Raw genomic sequence first — 12450 nt, forward strand, 5'->3', positions numbered from 1 at the left:
ACAACCACTCCATCCCCAAATAATTTTAACTTGTATTGCCATTTCAATTCTCAAACCATATTCCAGCAAATTTAATTCTAGTCTCAAATATCGAGGGTTAATGGGAACTATTTTATTTATTTATGTGATGCTTTATTAAATGCTTGGTTGGTTAGCAATCAATAATTAATTGATAAAGCTATGAACTTTGAATTTGGTAAATCCAATTCAAAATTTATTAGCTTCAAAAGAATTGTGCGAGCTTTGATAATTCTAAACTTAGCGAGTGAATGCCTTGGGAGCTAACCTAAACCACATTTAATTTAGAACCTGATTCTTTTAATTCAGGAGAAGAAAGATGGCAGGAGGAAGCAGTACCAACACTGGTGGAAATGAACTTAGTGAGGTAGTAAGACAATTAGCAGCAGTTGCCCAACAGCTGGCTAGAAACACATCTGGCAATGGGGATGCTCAGGGGGAGCTTTTTAAGAAAGTGGCACAGAGTAAGCCACTCACTTATCAAGGGGAGCCTGACCCTACCATTTTAGAAAACTGGTTGAGAGAGTTCGAAAAACTGTTTGAGGCGGTGGGATGCCCTGAAGATTCGAAAGTGGGCTGTGCTACCTACTACCTAAGGGGTGAAGCTGACCTTTGGTGGCAGCAAAATGAAGCTACTGTTAGGACCCTACCTGGATTCAACTGGACCAAGTTCCAAGAGAAAATGAGGGATAAGTTTTACCCTAGCTTTTTGCAAAAGCAGAAAGCTGAGGAGTTCTCAAACCTCAGAATGGAAAAGATGTCAGTTACGGAGTACTACACCAAGTTTATAGAGTTGTCCCGTTTTGCTGAGGAGACTGTTGCAACTGAAAAAGCCAAGGCTAGGAAGTTTGAGAGTGGTTTAACTACAGATCTGCAATTAAAGCTGTGCGGGCAAGTATTTGAAACTCTGGATGAGATGTATGGAAGAGCCGCACACCTTTATGCGTTGGAGGAAAAGAAGAAGAAGGAGTTAACTGATATGGAAGGGAGAGAGAAGAGAAAGGAGGTGGTGCAAGTTTCTGGTAACCAGCAGGGAAACCAGAATGGTTTTAAGAAGCAGAAGTACCACCATAACAATAACTTCTCCAATAATAATAATTTCCATAATAATAACCGTCAAGGTGGACGTGGCAACAATGGAGGGGTTAGAAACAATAACCAGGGGAATAACAGGAATGTAAGGTATTATCATTGCAGGAGGTGTAATAACAACCACCCTAGGAAGGATTGCGAAGGCAATATGGTTACTTGTCGCGCTTGCAACAAACTGGGGCATAGGGAGTACGAGTGTTGCTCTAAAAATGCTAATGGGAATAGGCGGAACAACTTTAACTCAGGAGGGAACCAGAGGAATTTCCAAGGGAACAACAACAACAACAACTTTAATGGGAACAAGGGAGTACAACAAAATGGGGTGAAGAACGGTAATCCCAATAATAACAATAACCAAAATAAGGGAGGAGCTGCTGGGAAACTGAATGTGCTGAGTAGACATGAGGCTGAGGCCACAAATGATGTTATTACTGGTACTTTTTCTATTAACTCTATTCCTGTTAAAGTATTGTTTGATTCTGGTGCAACTTTTTCTTTTGTTTCTAAAGGTATTGTTTCAAAACTTAGGGACTGCTTAACAGCAGTAAAAGCAGTAGATTTACCTATAACTATTCCGACAGGTGGGGTAGTGAATTGTACTAAAGCATTTAGAAATGTGCCTTTAGAAATAGAAGGAAAGATATTTCCTTCTGACCTTATTGAGTTTGGGTTGAGTGACTTCGATATTATTCTGGGAATGGATTGGATGAGTAAGTATAATGTTGAGATTAGTTGTAGGTCACGAAAAGTCAAGATGGTCACAAGCAGTAATGAATCAGTGACATACTGGATGAAGGGTAGGAATAAGTGCCCAAGATTAATTTCTGTCCTAAAGTTAGAAAAATATATGAAGAAAGGGCATCCAGTATATTTTTGCAGCGTCAGGGATATGGACCATGAACAAGTGACAAACCCAGAGGATATAACAGTAGTGAATGAGTACCTGGATGTATTTCCAGAGGAAATTCCGGGGATGCCACCTAAGAGAGCAGTCGACTTTACCATAGATTTAGTTCCCGGAACAACCCCTATATCCAAGGCACCATATCGAATGGCACCTGCAGAAATGAGTGAGTTGAAGGAGAAGTTACAGGACTTACTGGATAAGGGATACATTAGACCAAGTGCTTCTCCTTGGGGAGCTCCAGTTCTATTTGTGAAGAAAAAGGATGGAAGCATGCGATTGTGTATCGATTACAGGGAATTAAATAAGGTGACGATAAAGAATAAGTATCCTTTACCACGAATAGATGACTTGTTTGATCAATTGAAGGGAGCCACGGTGTTCTCTAAAATCGACTTGAGGTCTGAGTATCACCAATTGAGGATTGCCGATGAGGACATTCCTAAAACAGCATTTAGGACAAGGTATGGACACTATGAGTTCACAGTTATGCCTTTTGGGTTGACTAATGCTCCAGCAATCTTTATGGATCTAATGAATAGAGTGTTTCATCAATTTATGGATAAGTTTGTAGTGGTGTTCATAGATGAAATTTTGGTATACTCCAAAAACAAGGAAGAGCATGCAGACCACCTAAGGGCAATTCTGCAAACACTGAGAGAAAACCACCTTTATGCAAAGTTCTCTAAGTGTGAATTTTGGTTGGAAAAGGTAGAATTCCTAGGACACTTTGTGTCTAAGGATGGAGTAGAAGTAGACCCAGCCAAAATAGAAGCTGTGAAAAGTTGGCCTACACCCAAAACGGTATCTGATGTGAGAAGTTTCTTAGGTTTAGCAGGGTATTATAGGCGTTTTGTTAAAGATTTCTCCAAAATTGCTAAACCTTTGACTACTCTAATGAAGAAGGACAAGAAGTTTGAGTGGGATGAGAAGTGTGAAGAGGCATTTCAACTCTTAAAGCACAAATTAGTTACAGCACCAGTGCTTACACTTCTAGATGATAGCGGGTTGTATGATGTGTATTGTGACGCATCAAAGAATGGTTTAGGATGCGTGCTTATGCAAAATAGGAAGGTAATAGCATACGCATCAAGGCAGCTTAAAACACACGAGGTAAACTATCCAACCCATGACCTGGAATTAGCTGCCATCATCTTTGCACTAAAAATTTGGCGTCATTATTTGTATGGAGTGAAATGTAGAATTTACACAGACCATAAGAGCCTAAAGTATATTTTCACTCAAAAGGACTTGAACTCTCGTCAAAGGAGGTGGCTAGAGTATACAACGGATTACGACTTAGACATACAATACCACGAAGGGAAAGCGAATGTAGTTGCGGATGCTTTAAGTCGTAAAACTAGTCATGGATTAAACTCGTTAGTAGTAGCTAATGAGTTACGTAGAGAAATGGCAAAATTCAACTTAGAAGTCGTGGAATGGGGAGTACCAGCAGGTATTCTTGCAAATCTGAGTGTCCAACCAACAATATTCGATGAGATCCGAGGGAACCAAGAGGGAGATGTGAAGTTGGATAGGATCCGTGAGAAGATTAAACAAGGAAAAGCTACAGACTTCAAAGTTCACGAAGATGGGAGTTTAAGGTATAAGGGTCGATGGTGTGTACCACAAAAATGTGAAGAAGTGAAGAGAAAGTTGATGGAAGAGGGCCACAATACACCATACTCAGTACACCCGGGAGGAGACAAGTTATATAAGGATTTGAAGAAAATGTTTTGGTGGCCTAGAATGAAAAACGAGGTGGCTGAATTTGTGGCAAGATGCTTAACTTGTCAGAAAGTGAAAATAGAACACAAAAGGCCTCAAGGGACTGTACAGTCATTAGAAATCCCAAGCTAGAAGTGGGACTGCATTTCAATGGACTTTGTGACCTGCCTTCCTAAATCCAAGAGCGGCAATGACACCATTTGGGTAGTGGTGGATAGACTAACAAAATCAGCAGTGTTTATACCAATGAAAGAAACTTGGAAAATGGAACAACTTTCAAAAGCTTACATCAAGCACGTTGTGAGATTACATGGGGTTCCAAAAGATATCGTATCTGATAGAGATTCCAGGTTTCTCTCAAAATTTTGGAAAAGTGTGCAAGAAAACTTTGGTACAACACTTAAAATGAGTACAGCCTTCCACCCTGCCACAGATGGGCAAACCGAAAGAACCATTCAAACCTTGGAAGATATGTTGAGAGCTTGCATTATAGATTTCCAGGGAGGATGGGAGGATAGCTTGGATCTAATTGAATTCTCTTATAACAATAGTTATCATGCGAGCATTGGAATGGCTCCATTCGAGGCCTTGTATGGGAGAAAGTGTCGTAGCCCAATTTGTTGGAACGACATTAGTGAAACTATAGTTCTTGGGACTCAAATGATTGAAGACACAATCAAACAAGTAAGGGAAATTCAAGCTAAAATCCAGGCAGCTCAAGATCGCCAAAAGAGTTATGCAGACTTAAAGCGAAGGGAAGAAGAATTTGAAATAGGCGATAAAGTATTGCTAAAGGTGTCACCAATGAAAGGAGTTATGAGATTTGGGAAGAAAGGAAAGCTCAGTCCAAAATACATCGGTCTATATGAATTACTGCAAAGAATAGGCAAGGTAGCTTATAGGTTAACTTTACCTATGGAGCTTAGTAAAGTACATGATGTATTCCATGTGTCCCAATTGAGAAGGTACATCCCTGATAAGTCCCATGTGCTACAACCAGAAACCATCGAGATAGATCAAAGTTTAACCTATGAAGAGAGACCTGTTAAGATTCTTGACAGCAAAGTGCGTAGTACACGCAACAAGAATGTTAAGATTGTAAAAGTACTTTGGTCTAACCAAGAATATGAGGAAGCCACTTGGGAGGCAGAGGATGAAATAAAAAAGAAATACCCAGAGTTGTTTCAGGTATGTAGAGTTACGGGGGCGTAACTCGTTTTCTTTAAGGGGGGTAGAATGCGGTAGAATTTCGCGCTTTTACCCAAATTTCAGTCGTTTTTGGTGCTCTTTGCATGAATTTTAACAAGTATTTCAAGTATTTATGCCCTCAAGAGACATAAAGCAGTAAAAGGGTGACAAAAAGTACAGCAATATTATACATAATTAAGAAAAAGGTTTCAATTTCGTTCCCCAAGTTTCGGGACGAAACTTTTTTTTAAGGGGGGTAGACTGTAATACCCCGTATTTTTATACGTATTTTATTTAAAGTATGTATTTAATAAAATATTTAATTAGTTATAATCATTTTAATTAAAGAATTTTTATTAATATTATTATAAAAGGAAAGTTTATTTAATTATTTTATTTTAAAAGATGGGGTTTTAATTTAAGAAAGTTTAATTTTAACAAGTTTTATTTGGGAAGGGATTAGGAAAATTAAAAGAGGAAAGTTTAGGGTAAAAGGGTTGGTAGAGAAGGGGTATAAATATCCCACTCATGAGGCAAATCAACTTTGCCTAGAGTGGAGAAAACCCAAGGTAAGCTTCTCCCCTTTTCTCCTTACTTTTCTTTCTTTCTTTTCTTCCTCTTCCCCTTCCCCTTTCTCACGGCCGGCCACCACCAGAGCCACACACGTGGCTGGACCACCACCGTACACCACCACAGCCACAGGCGCACGGCCAGCAGCTGCGGCGGCAGGCGGCAGAAGCCCAGCCTTGCCGCGGTGGCTGCTGCTGCCGTGTTTGGCTCTCGAAAAAAAAAAAAAAAACTTAATCTTTCTTACCTTAATTTAATCTATGCTTAGATCTAATTATAAATTATGAGTTTTGGGATTTAATTTTGATGTTTGAATGTTGTAATTATGTTAATTAATTTTCAGATTTGGTTTTAATTAAAAAACCCCAATTTTTGAAACCCTAGGTTCTTGATTTATGAAATTATGAAAGTATATGATGTATATATATTTAGATCTTCAATTTAAGTGCTTTAAGACTAATTTTCAGCAAGTTTTAATTGGTAAAATAGTGCAGGAATTTTATGTAGAACCCTAAATATTATGTTTTTTAAAGGAAATTTAAATTACCCATTAAAGGGGACTTAATTATGGTGTTCTAAATATAATTTCAGCTTATTCTAATTAATTTATGAAGGGTTTTAAAATAGTATATATTGCTGGAAATTTGTTTAGAGTGGACTTTGATACACTATTATAATTTTAATGTGTAGGAAACTTCGAAGTAAGCGATTTTTACTAGTCATGGCGAATTTAAGATCATATTCAAGGTACGTTCGCGTACTTAGCATATTTTGATGATGTAGGATCATGCTAGGCTTAATTTCAATCAATTACAAGTAGTATCATGCTAAGGTTCATGTATTGAATTGTGAATTATTGGTGTTGGTGATTGAATTGTGAAGCATGAATTATTTGTGATGATCTTGGATTGGAAAATTATATTTTGGCATGATTATATGGACTACATATTTATTTATGGCATGATAGAGAGCATGTTTAATCAAACTAATTGTTTAATTATGTTTGGATTATTGAAAAGGAATTTTATTATGGTTCATATAATTTTTATTGATGCTTTAAGCATGAGGAATGAGCTATATAAGTGTCTATGTACACAAGGAACAAATTGTATGTTGATGCCTTTGTGCACTTAAGGTGTTTTTAACACCGAGGGATAGGATTGTTGGCGCTCTATGCGTTTAAGGTGTCTTTGACACTGAGGTAGAATTAAAAAGGGCTCAACATTAAATATTATGTGGTCACTAAATTCAAGAATTAATTTGGTATATTTGAGTGATTGAATTATTATTGATGATTGAATTGTTATGCTTTGAGAGTCATCACCAAGTCTAATAATATGTAAATAACGTAAAGTGAAAGAGATTACGCACCAAAACTCTTGGAACGTATATACCTTGAGTATGAACATATGGGGGGAGTTATGGGGTTTTATATTTAACCATAACTTCTAATGGAGTACAGGACGCTGTATATTCCCTTTTATTATTATTATTATTATTATTATTATTATTATTATTATTATTATTATTATTATTATTATTATTATTATTATTATTATTATTATTATGCGCTGGAATTCCGCCACCAATGGGTGTGGCATAGGTGATGCTGGCATGGTTAGCTCCCGTGTCAGTGGGCCTCAATTTATTAAGGTAGGTTTGGTTTAGTTGGAAACCCGTTCGATGCGTAATCAACGCCAAATAAATTATTTAGTGTCCAGTTAAAGAGTCTTGTTGTTTGTTGTGTGTGCTTGTAAACAGGTGCAATGAGGTAAGTATGTGTGATGCTAGGAGTTGCATGTTAGTGTGTTTAAATACGCTTATTTACTCAGCTTTGCTGATTGTGTGTATTGTTTGTGTCTGGCTATGTCTTTATCTTGGCCCTACGATGATCCATTTTAATGGAGAGTAGTGGGGGCAAGTAGAGATACTCTTTTCAGGTATTGAGGCATGTTCATGATGGGGCATGAGTAAAGAGAGAATTATGCTAGTTTCCACTAGGATGTCAAATGTTTATGTTTTGGATATTTTGTTTTATTGATTGTTGGACTAACACTATTATTTGATTGATCGGTTTTTGAATAAGGGCCATAAGTGGTTCCAAGTTGTAGTGGATTTTATTTAACTCGGTTTTGTTGATTTTCAACTTTACTTTTGATTAGTTCGGTTTTTAAATTGTGTTATTTCTTAGTTTTGACTTTCAAGTCTTCCGCTGTGTATCTTTGATTGTTGCCTTAACCGTTTTCACGGTGGCGGTAATGTCTTAGATATTCCTTAAACGTATTTTCAAGAGGGGAAAGTGTATTTTAAAGGAAAGGAATTTCTAGGGTGTTACAATGCACTTCGCTTCTCTTCGATCGCCTTACATTTTGAAATTGTCATCAGTTTTTTCTGTACAAAAAGTTAATATTCAGTATCTGAGTTATCATTATCATTAATAAAAACTAATCATTAATCTTACCTGTCTCATCAATTCCACTAACGGGACCAACTCGTCCAACGATTTGAGTTTTCGCACCTACAATTACCATTTCAGAGTTAGTTCACGTTAAAGGAAAGTCGGTAATGTAATCACACTGTTACATAAATCTTAACACTACCATTTCTCTTTTTCCAATATTCCCAGTGATGGACCCTTTAGGTGAGTTATCAATGCATCGCGGAAGAACGGGTTTTTCCCTTGTCAATCTTTCGATATTTTCCTATGTTTTACCTTGTTTCTTGGTTTTAGCCTCCCTTGCTTTCTTACTTGCTTTGCCTTGGTCCTTGTAGCACATTTCAGCATGACTCTTATTTCTGGAACCTTTAGGCCGCCCCGAGGTTTTTTAATTTTCACAGGATCTTTCACAACACTGTCCAAGCCACCACGTACAATTGGTGGCTCCATTTTCATGTCCATGGTATTTTCGTATACATTATATGGCATACGAACAGTAGACATAGTATTTGGACTAACGTTTGCATCAACTCTAGATACTTTGCTTTTTAAAGTATTAGGATCTGAAATGGACACATTTTTGCGTCCTTGTTAAGCCTGCATTGTTCCACTTCCTTTCGTATTTGCTTCAGAGCAGTACTTACCATGTCTACAATCTCATCATCGACCAAATCATCATCACCGAAAATATCTTCAAACTCAGCTAGCAACTTGTTGTATTTTTTGGCAACCCCATTCTCATCTGGGTCGTGGTAGGACACCTCAACTGCAGAGTGGTACCTGATAATGTCCTTGCGCCAACGACTAATAACATATTTCTCAGGTATTTCAACAACATGATTCTTATCAAGAATTTGGATCATATGCTTGCACATTATGCCATGAGTAATGAATTTGCGGCATTCACATACCACCTCATTAGTTTCCTTGTTGAAAGTAGCTGTAAAATATCTTCTTCTATCGGTGATGACCTCTTCGCTTTTCCCTTCTGGTACAACCCATACCCTATCTTCGACTTCATATTCAATTGTATTTGCATCCAGCCTTCTATTCTCCTTAAAATGACATTACATGATTCGAGTGCATTCTATTTGCAGCTCTTGAAACTTGGTGTCTGTGTATATCTTTTGGAAAAACTTCTTCGCCTTAATGCTGGTGACTGTTATTCTTACATAATTAGCACAATTTGCGTCCGCAGCAGCCTCATCACGAACACGTTTCTGGATGGCCAGAGCATACTTGACAGGGAATTCGAAAAGCTTTATCTTCCGATTCACAAAACCATCAAAAAAACTATTAATACCCTCCACCCGCTGAGTTGTCTTCATACCTGCCCAAAAATATTCTACCATGAACGCCGAAACCCACATATGCCTCTTAGTGTATAGGCATGATAGCCGCTCATTGTTTTCCAAATTAAATTTTGTTATTAGGGCACCCCAGCCGGTTTCAAACTCTTCCACAGTAAAACTCTCATACACAATAGCCTTAAGCAACCCCTTGAAATCCTTGTACCTAAAATTCAATACAATAAGATATTTATTGCAATTAAACAAATATGACTCAAGTTTTTCAAATTTTTACGCTACTGAATAGTATACCTTTCACATGTCCCTAATTTTTCGGGAATTTTCCGCATAATGTGCCATATGCACCATCGATGTTGCGTCAGAAGCATTACTTCCTCGAGGGTCTTCCTCATTGTTGCCGCCTGGTCAGTCAAAGTTGTTGTTGGAGCCTTGTTCTTCATACATGACAGCCACTCCTGAAATACCCACCTAAATGTATCAGTGTCCTCATGGGCAACCAATGCACATCCCAGTAGTATGGTCTGACCATGGTGGTTTATTCCCACAAAATTAGCAAATATTCATACTCATTTGCCAGATATGTAGCACCGAAACAAATAACATCACCAAATTCTTCATAAGCGGCTCGACTCCGCCCATCAACCCATAGCACATCCTTCAACCTACCCTCTTCGTCTAACCTTTTAGAATGATAGAAATTGTGACCTGTAGACACCCATTTGTGTCTCCCTAAAACCAAATCCAGTGATGAATACCTTTTGCGTCAAATGATAATTGAATGAAGTGAAAGTGTGAAAAGTTTAGTGTTGCGGTTAGATTCTATTAAAATCCTTCTTTCTGTTTTCGAAAACCCACTCTATTTTATAAAAATGTCCAATATAGTTTTTTTTGGTCCATGATAACGGTACAATAATAGTGTAGTTCAATGGGGTTTGAAAAGACCTTTCCAACGATATATTATAAGCCCAATTCCGATGAATAATGAGGAAGTTATGACCAAAATACTAAACTGGGCCCAAATTGGATTTTACCTACGACCCAATGATCATGTGGAGGGTCCAAAGGTTTAATCTTATTCCTAATCTAATTATGATTGATTAGAATCTTCTATAAGATTCTAAAAGATCTTAATTATCCTTTTTTTAAAAGATAAGATTAAGGAATTCGATTTAAATATAAACTTTCCTTTTCTTAAAACTTTCCTTTTTTAAAGTTCAAATTCTATTCGGATTTAAACATGTTCAAAGACAGTCTGATGTTATTTTCGTGCATCATATTTTTTATCCAAATATTATATGGTTGGATAGATCTTGAAATTATCTTTCCAATGATATATTATAATATTAATTCCGTGCTATAACGAAAAAGATATGAAAGGAATACGAAACTCTATCCAAAACTGACACCCTTTAACTATTTTGGACATATCTTTTTATATACAAAATATTTTTATCTGATTCTAATTGAATTAGAAATTAGACTTCAAGAGCTTTCCAACGAAATATTATATGACTTATTTGGACTTCTGGATCAAATGATATGATAGAAACAAAATACGCAAAAACTGATGTCTACGAGTTTTATTTCGATTCGAATTCGGATTCTTTTCTTAATTCTTCGACCCTCTTTTCCCTATAAATAGAGGTCATATCTCCCCTTTTTCAATCATCAACTCTCATCAAGGCTTACTTGATATTCTCTCTCTCTTTCTAAACCAACCCTTTTGCAAACACAATACCGCATACACAAGACTTAAACACACCTAGACAAGTTCGAAGTTGCCTTCGCCCTAGACGTGAAAGGTTTATAATTTTCTGAGGGTTTCACTAGTAGAAAAATCGAATTAGGCACCGGTTCAAACCCCCCATAACCCACCGGTTTTGAACCGGTGCCTAATTGGGGGGTGGCAATACTCCAGTAAAAAGCCACCGGTTAAAAACTGGTGGCAAAAACAATTATTGCCACTGGTTAACCGGTTGCCCAAATGCTACCCATAATTTTATTTATTTTTGATTTAGCATAAATGCCACTGGTTAACATGTTATTATTGCTTTCTAGAATCATGTTTAGGGTGCCTCTTATTCTTTCTAATATCATGTTAGTACCATGTTAGGTTTAAAGCTGTGATCTTTATTGCTTAGTGACATGCTAGGATTTGTTATTAATCTTGTTAGTATCATGCCTAGGATCTTGCTAATATATTTAAGCTTTGTTAACATGATTGCTATTGTTATCAAGCTTTATTATGATTATGGTTATTATTATGTTGCTTGATGTATTTTATTATTATTATTGCTTGATTACGCCTTTTATGCATGTTTAAAGGGAATTTGTATTTGAAATCACGCTTAATAAGATAATTAATAATTTGGTTTAGGATAATATGATTTTAATTTAAGTGATCGCCAATAATAGTTTTATTTGTGCGTTAATATTCAACCAACATAGATAAACAGGTTTAGGATTAATATAATGTTTGCATGTTAGTCAGAAAGTGCACATGAATACGAGTAGAATAAAGTAGATGCCTATTTTATAGGGCGAGTCCTTTCTTTTGTAGATTGGATTCGTACCCTCATCCCTGAACCCTATTTGGTTCAAGACCTTATGGAGTTGACGATCTCCTAGATCGTTAAGGGGTGTAACCTTCACCTTGTGATTGGTTTACAAGTTCCTAAAACTTGTTGGCGACTCTTTTGCTCTCTTTTCTTTCCCTTTGGACGCCACCATACTTAAGTGCATGATCACAGTGGGGTTCAAGCTTGGGGTTATAATGCTTGAAATATTCCCTACATGACCCCTTTCCTCCATTTGTTTCAAATATTTCAACATGGCAACTGCATCACCACCAGCCATTTTCTTCCTCCTTTCCTTGTAGACCTCATGTTGTAGGTCTTTCACAGTATACTCAAGGTCTCCATTTGCTTTAGAAGCAAAACATCCATGAATTTGTGTCATAGTCACACCTTGTTCAAAATAATCAACCAAGACCTTCCTGGCTCTACTATTAAATTTCTTCATTCTATACTATTTCTCTAACTTTGCCTTCCGTGGTGTTGGGTTGTGGGTATGTTCCAATTGCACTTTCTTTATTTCCCACTCCCCATCGTGGTTAACACTAGCATACACCTTAGCCTCACAGAGACATTTTTTGGACTTCCTCTTCCGTTGCCTTAAGTCTTCTGCAAACCCAACTCCCCCAATTA

General features: G+C 37.1%; 2 protein-coding genes across 2 annotated transcripts; one reads left to right on the forward strand and one right to left on the reverse strand.

The window, feature by feature from the left end:
- Positions 1 to 337: 337 nt before the first annotated feature.
- On the forward strand, positions 338 to 6202 carry LOC145613903 (uncharacterized). Its single transcript, XM_081668940.1, has 8 exons — positions 338 to 1040; positions 1140 to 1544; positions 1620 to 2234; positions 2361 to 2478; positions 2863 to 3088; positions 3263 to 3618; positions 4708 to 4807; positions 6188 to 6202. Exons 1-8 carry the CDS (start codon positions 338 to 340, stop codon positions 6200 to 6202), a joined length of 2538 nt encoding a protein of 845 aa, XP_081525066.1.
- Positions 6203 to 8482: 2280 nt separating this feature from the next.
- LOC145613904 (protein FAR-RED IMPAIRED RESPONSE 1-like) lies at positions 8483 to 12265 on the reverse strand. The gene is made up of 4 exons (XM_081668941.1): positions 12038 to 12265; positions 9536 to 9699; positions 9107 to 9449; positions 8483 to 8989 (listed from the first exon to the last, which is right to left on the reverse strand). The coding sequence occupies exons 1-4, from the start codon at positions 12263 to 12265 to the stop codon at positions 8483 to 8485; spliced, it is 1242 nt and encodes a 413-aa protein (XP_081525067.1).
- Between the last annotated feature and the right edge of the window lie 185 nt (positions 12266 to 12450).

This window comes from Chenopodium album, chromosome 25 (genome assembly GCF_948465745.1).
Source record: "Chenopodium album chromosome 25, dcCheAlbu1.1, whole genome shotgun sequence".
NCBI lineage: Eukaryota > Viridiplantae > Streptophyta > Magnoliopsida > Caryophyllales > Amaranthaceae > Chenopodium > Chenopodium album.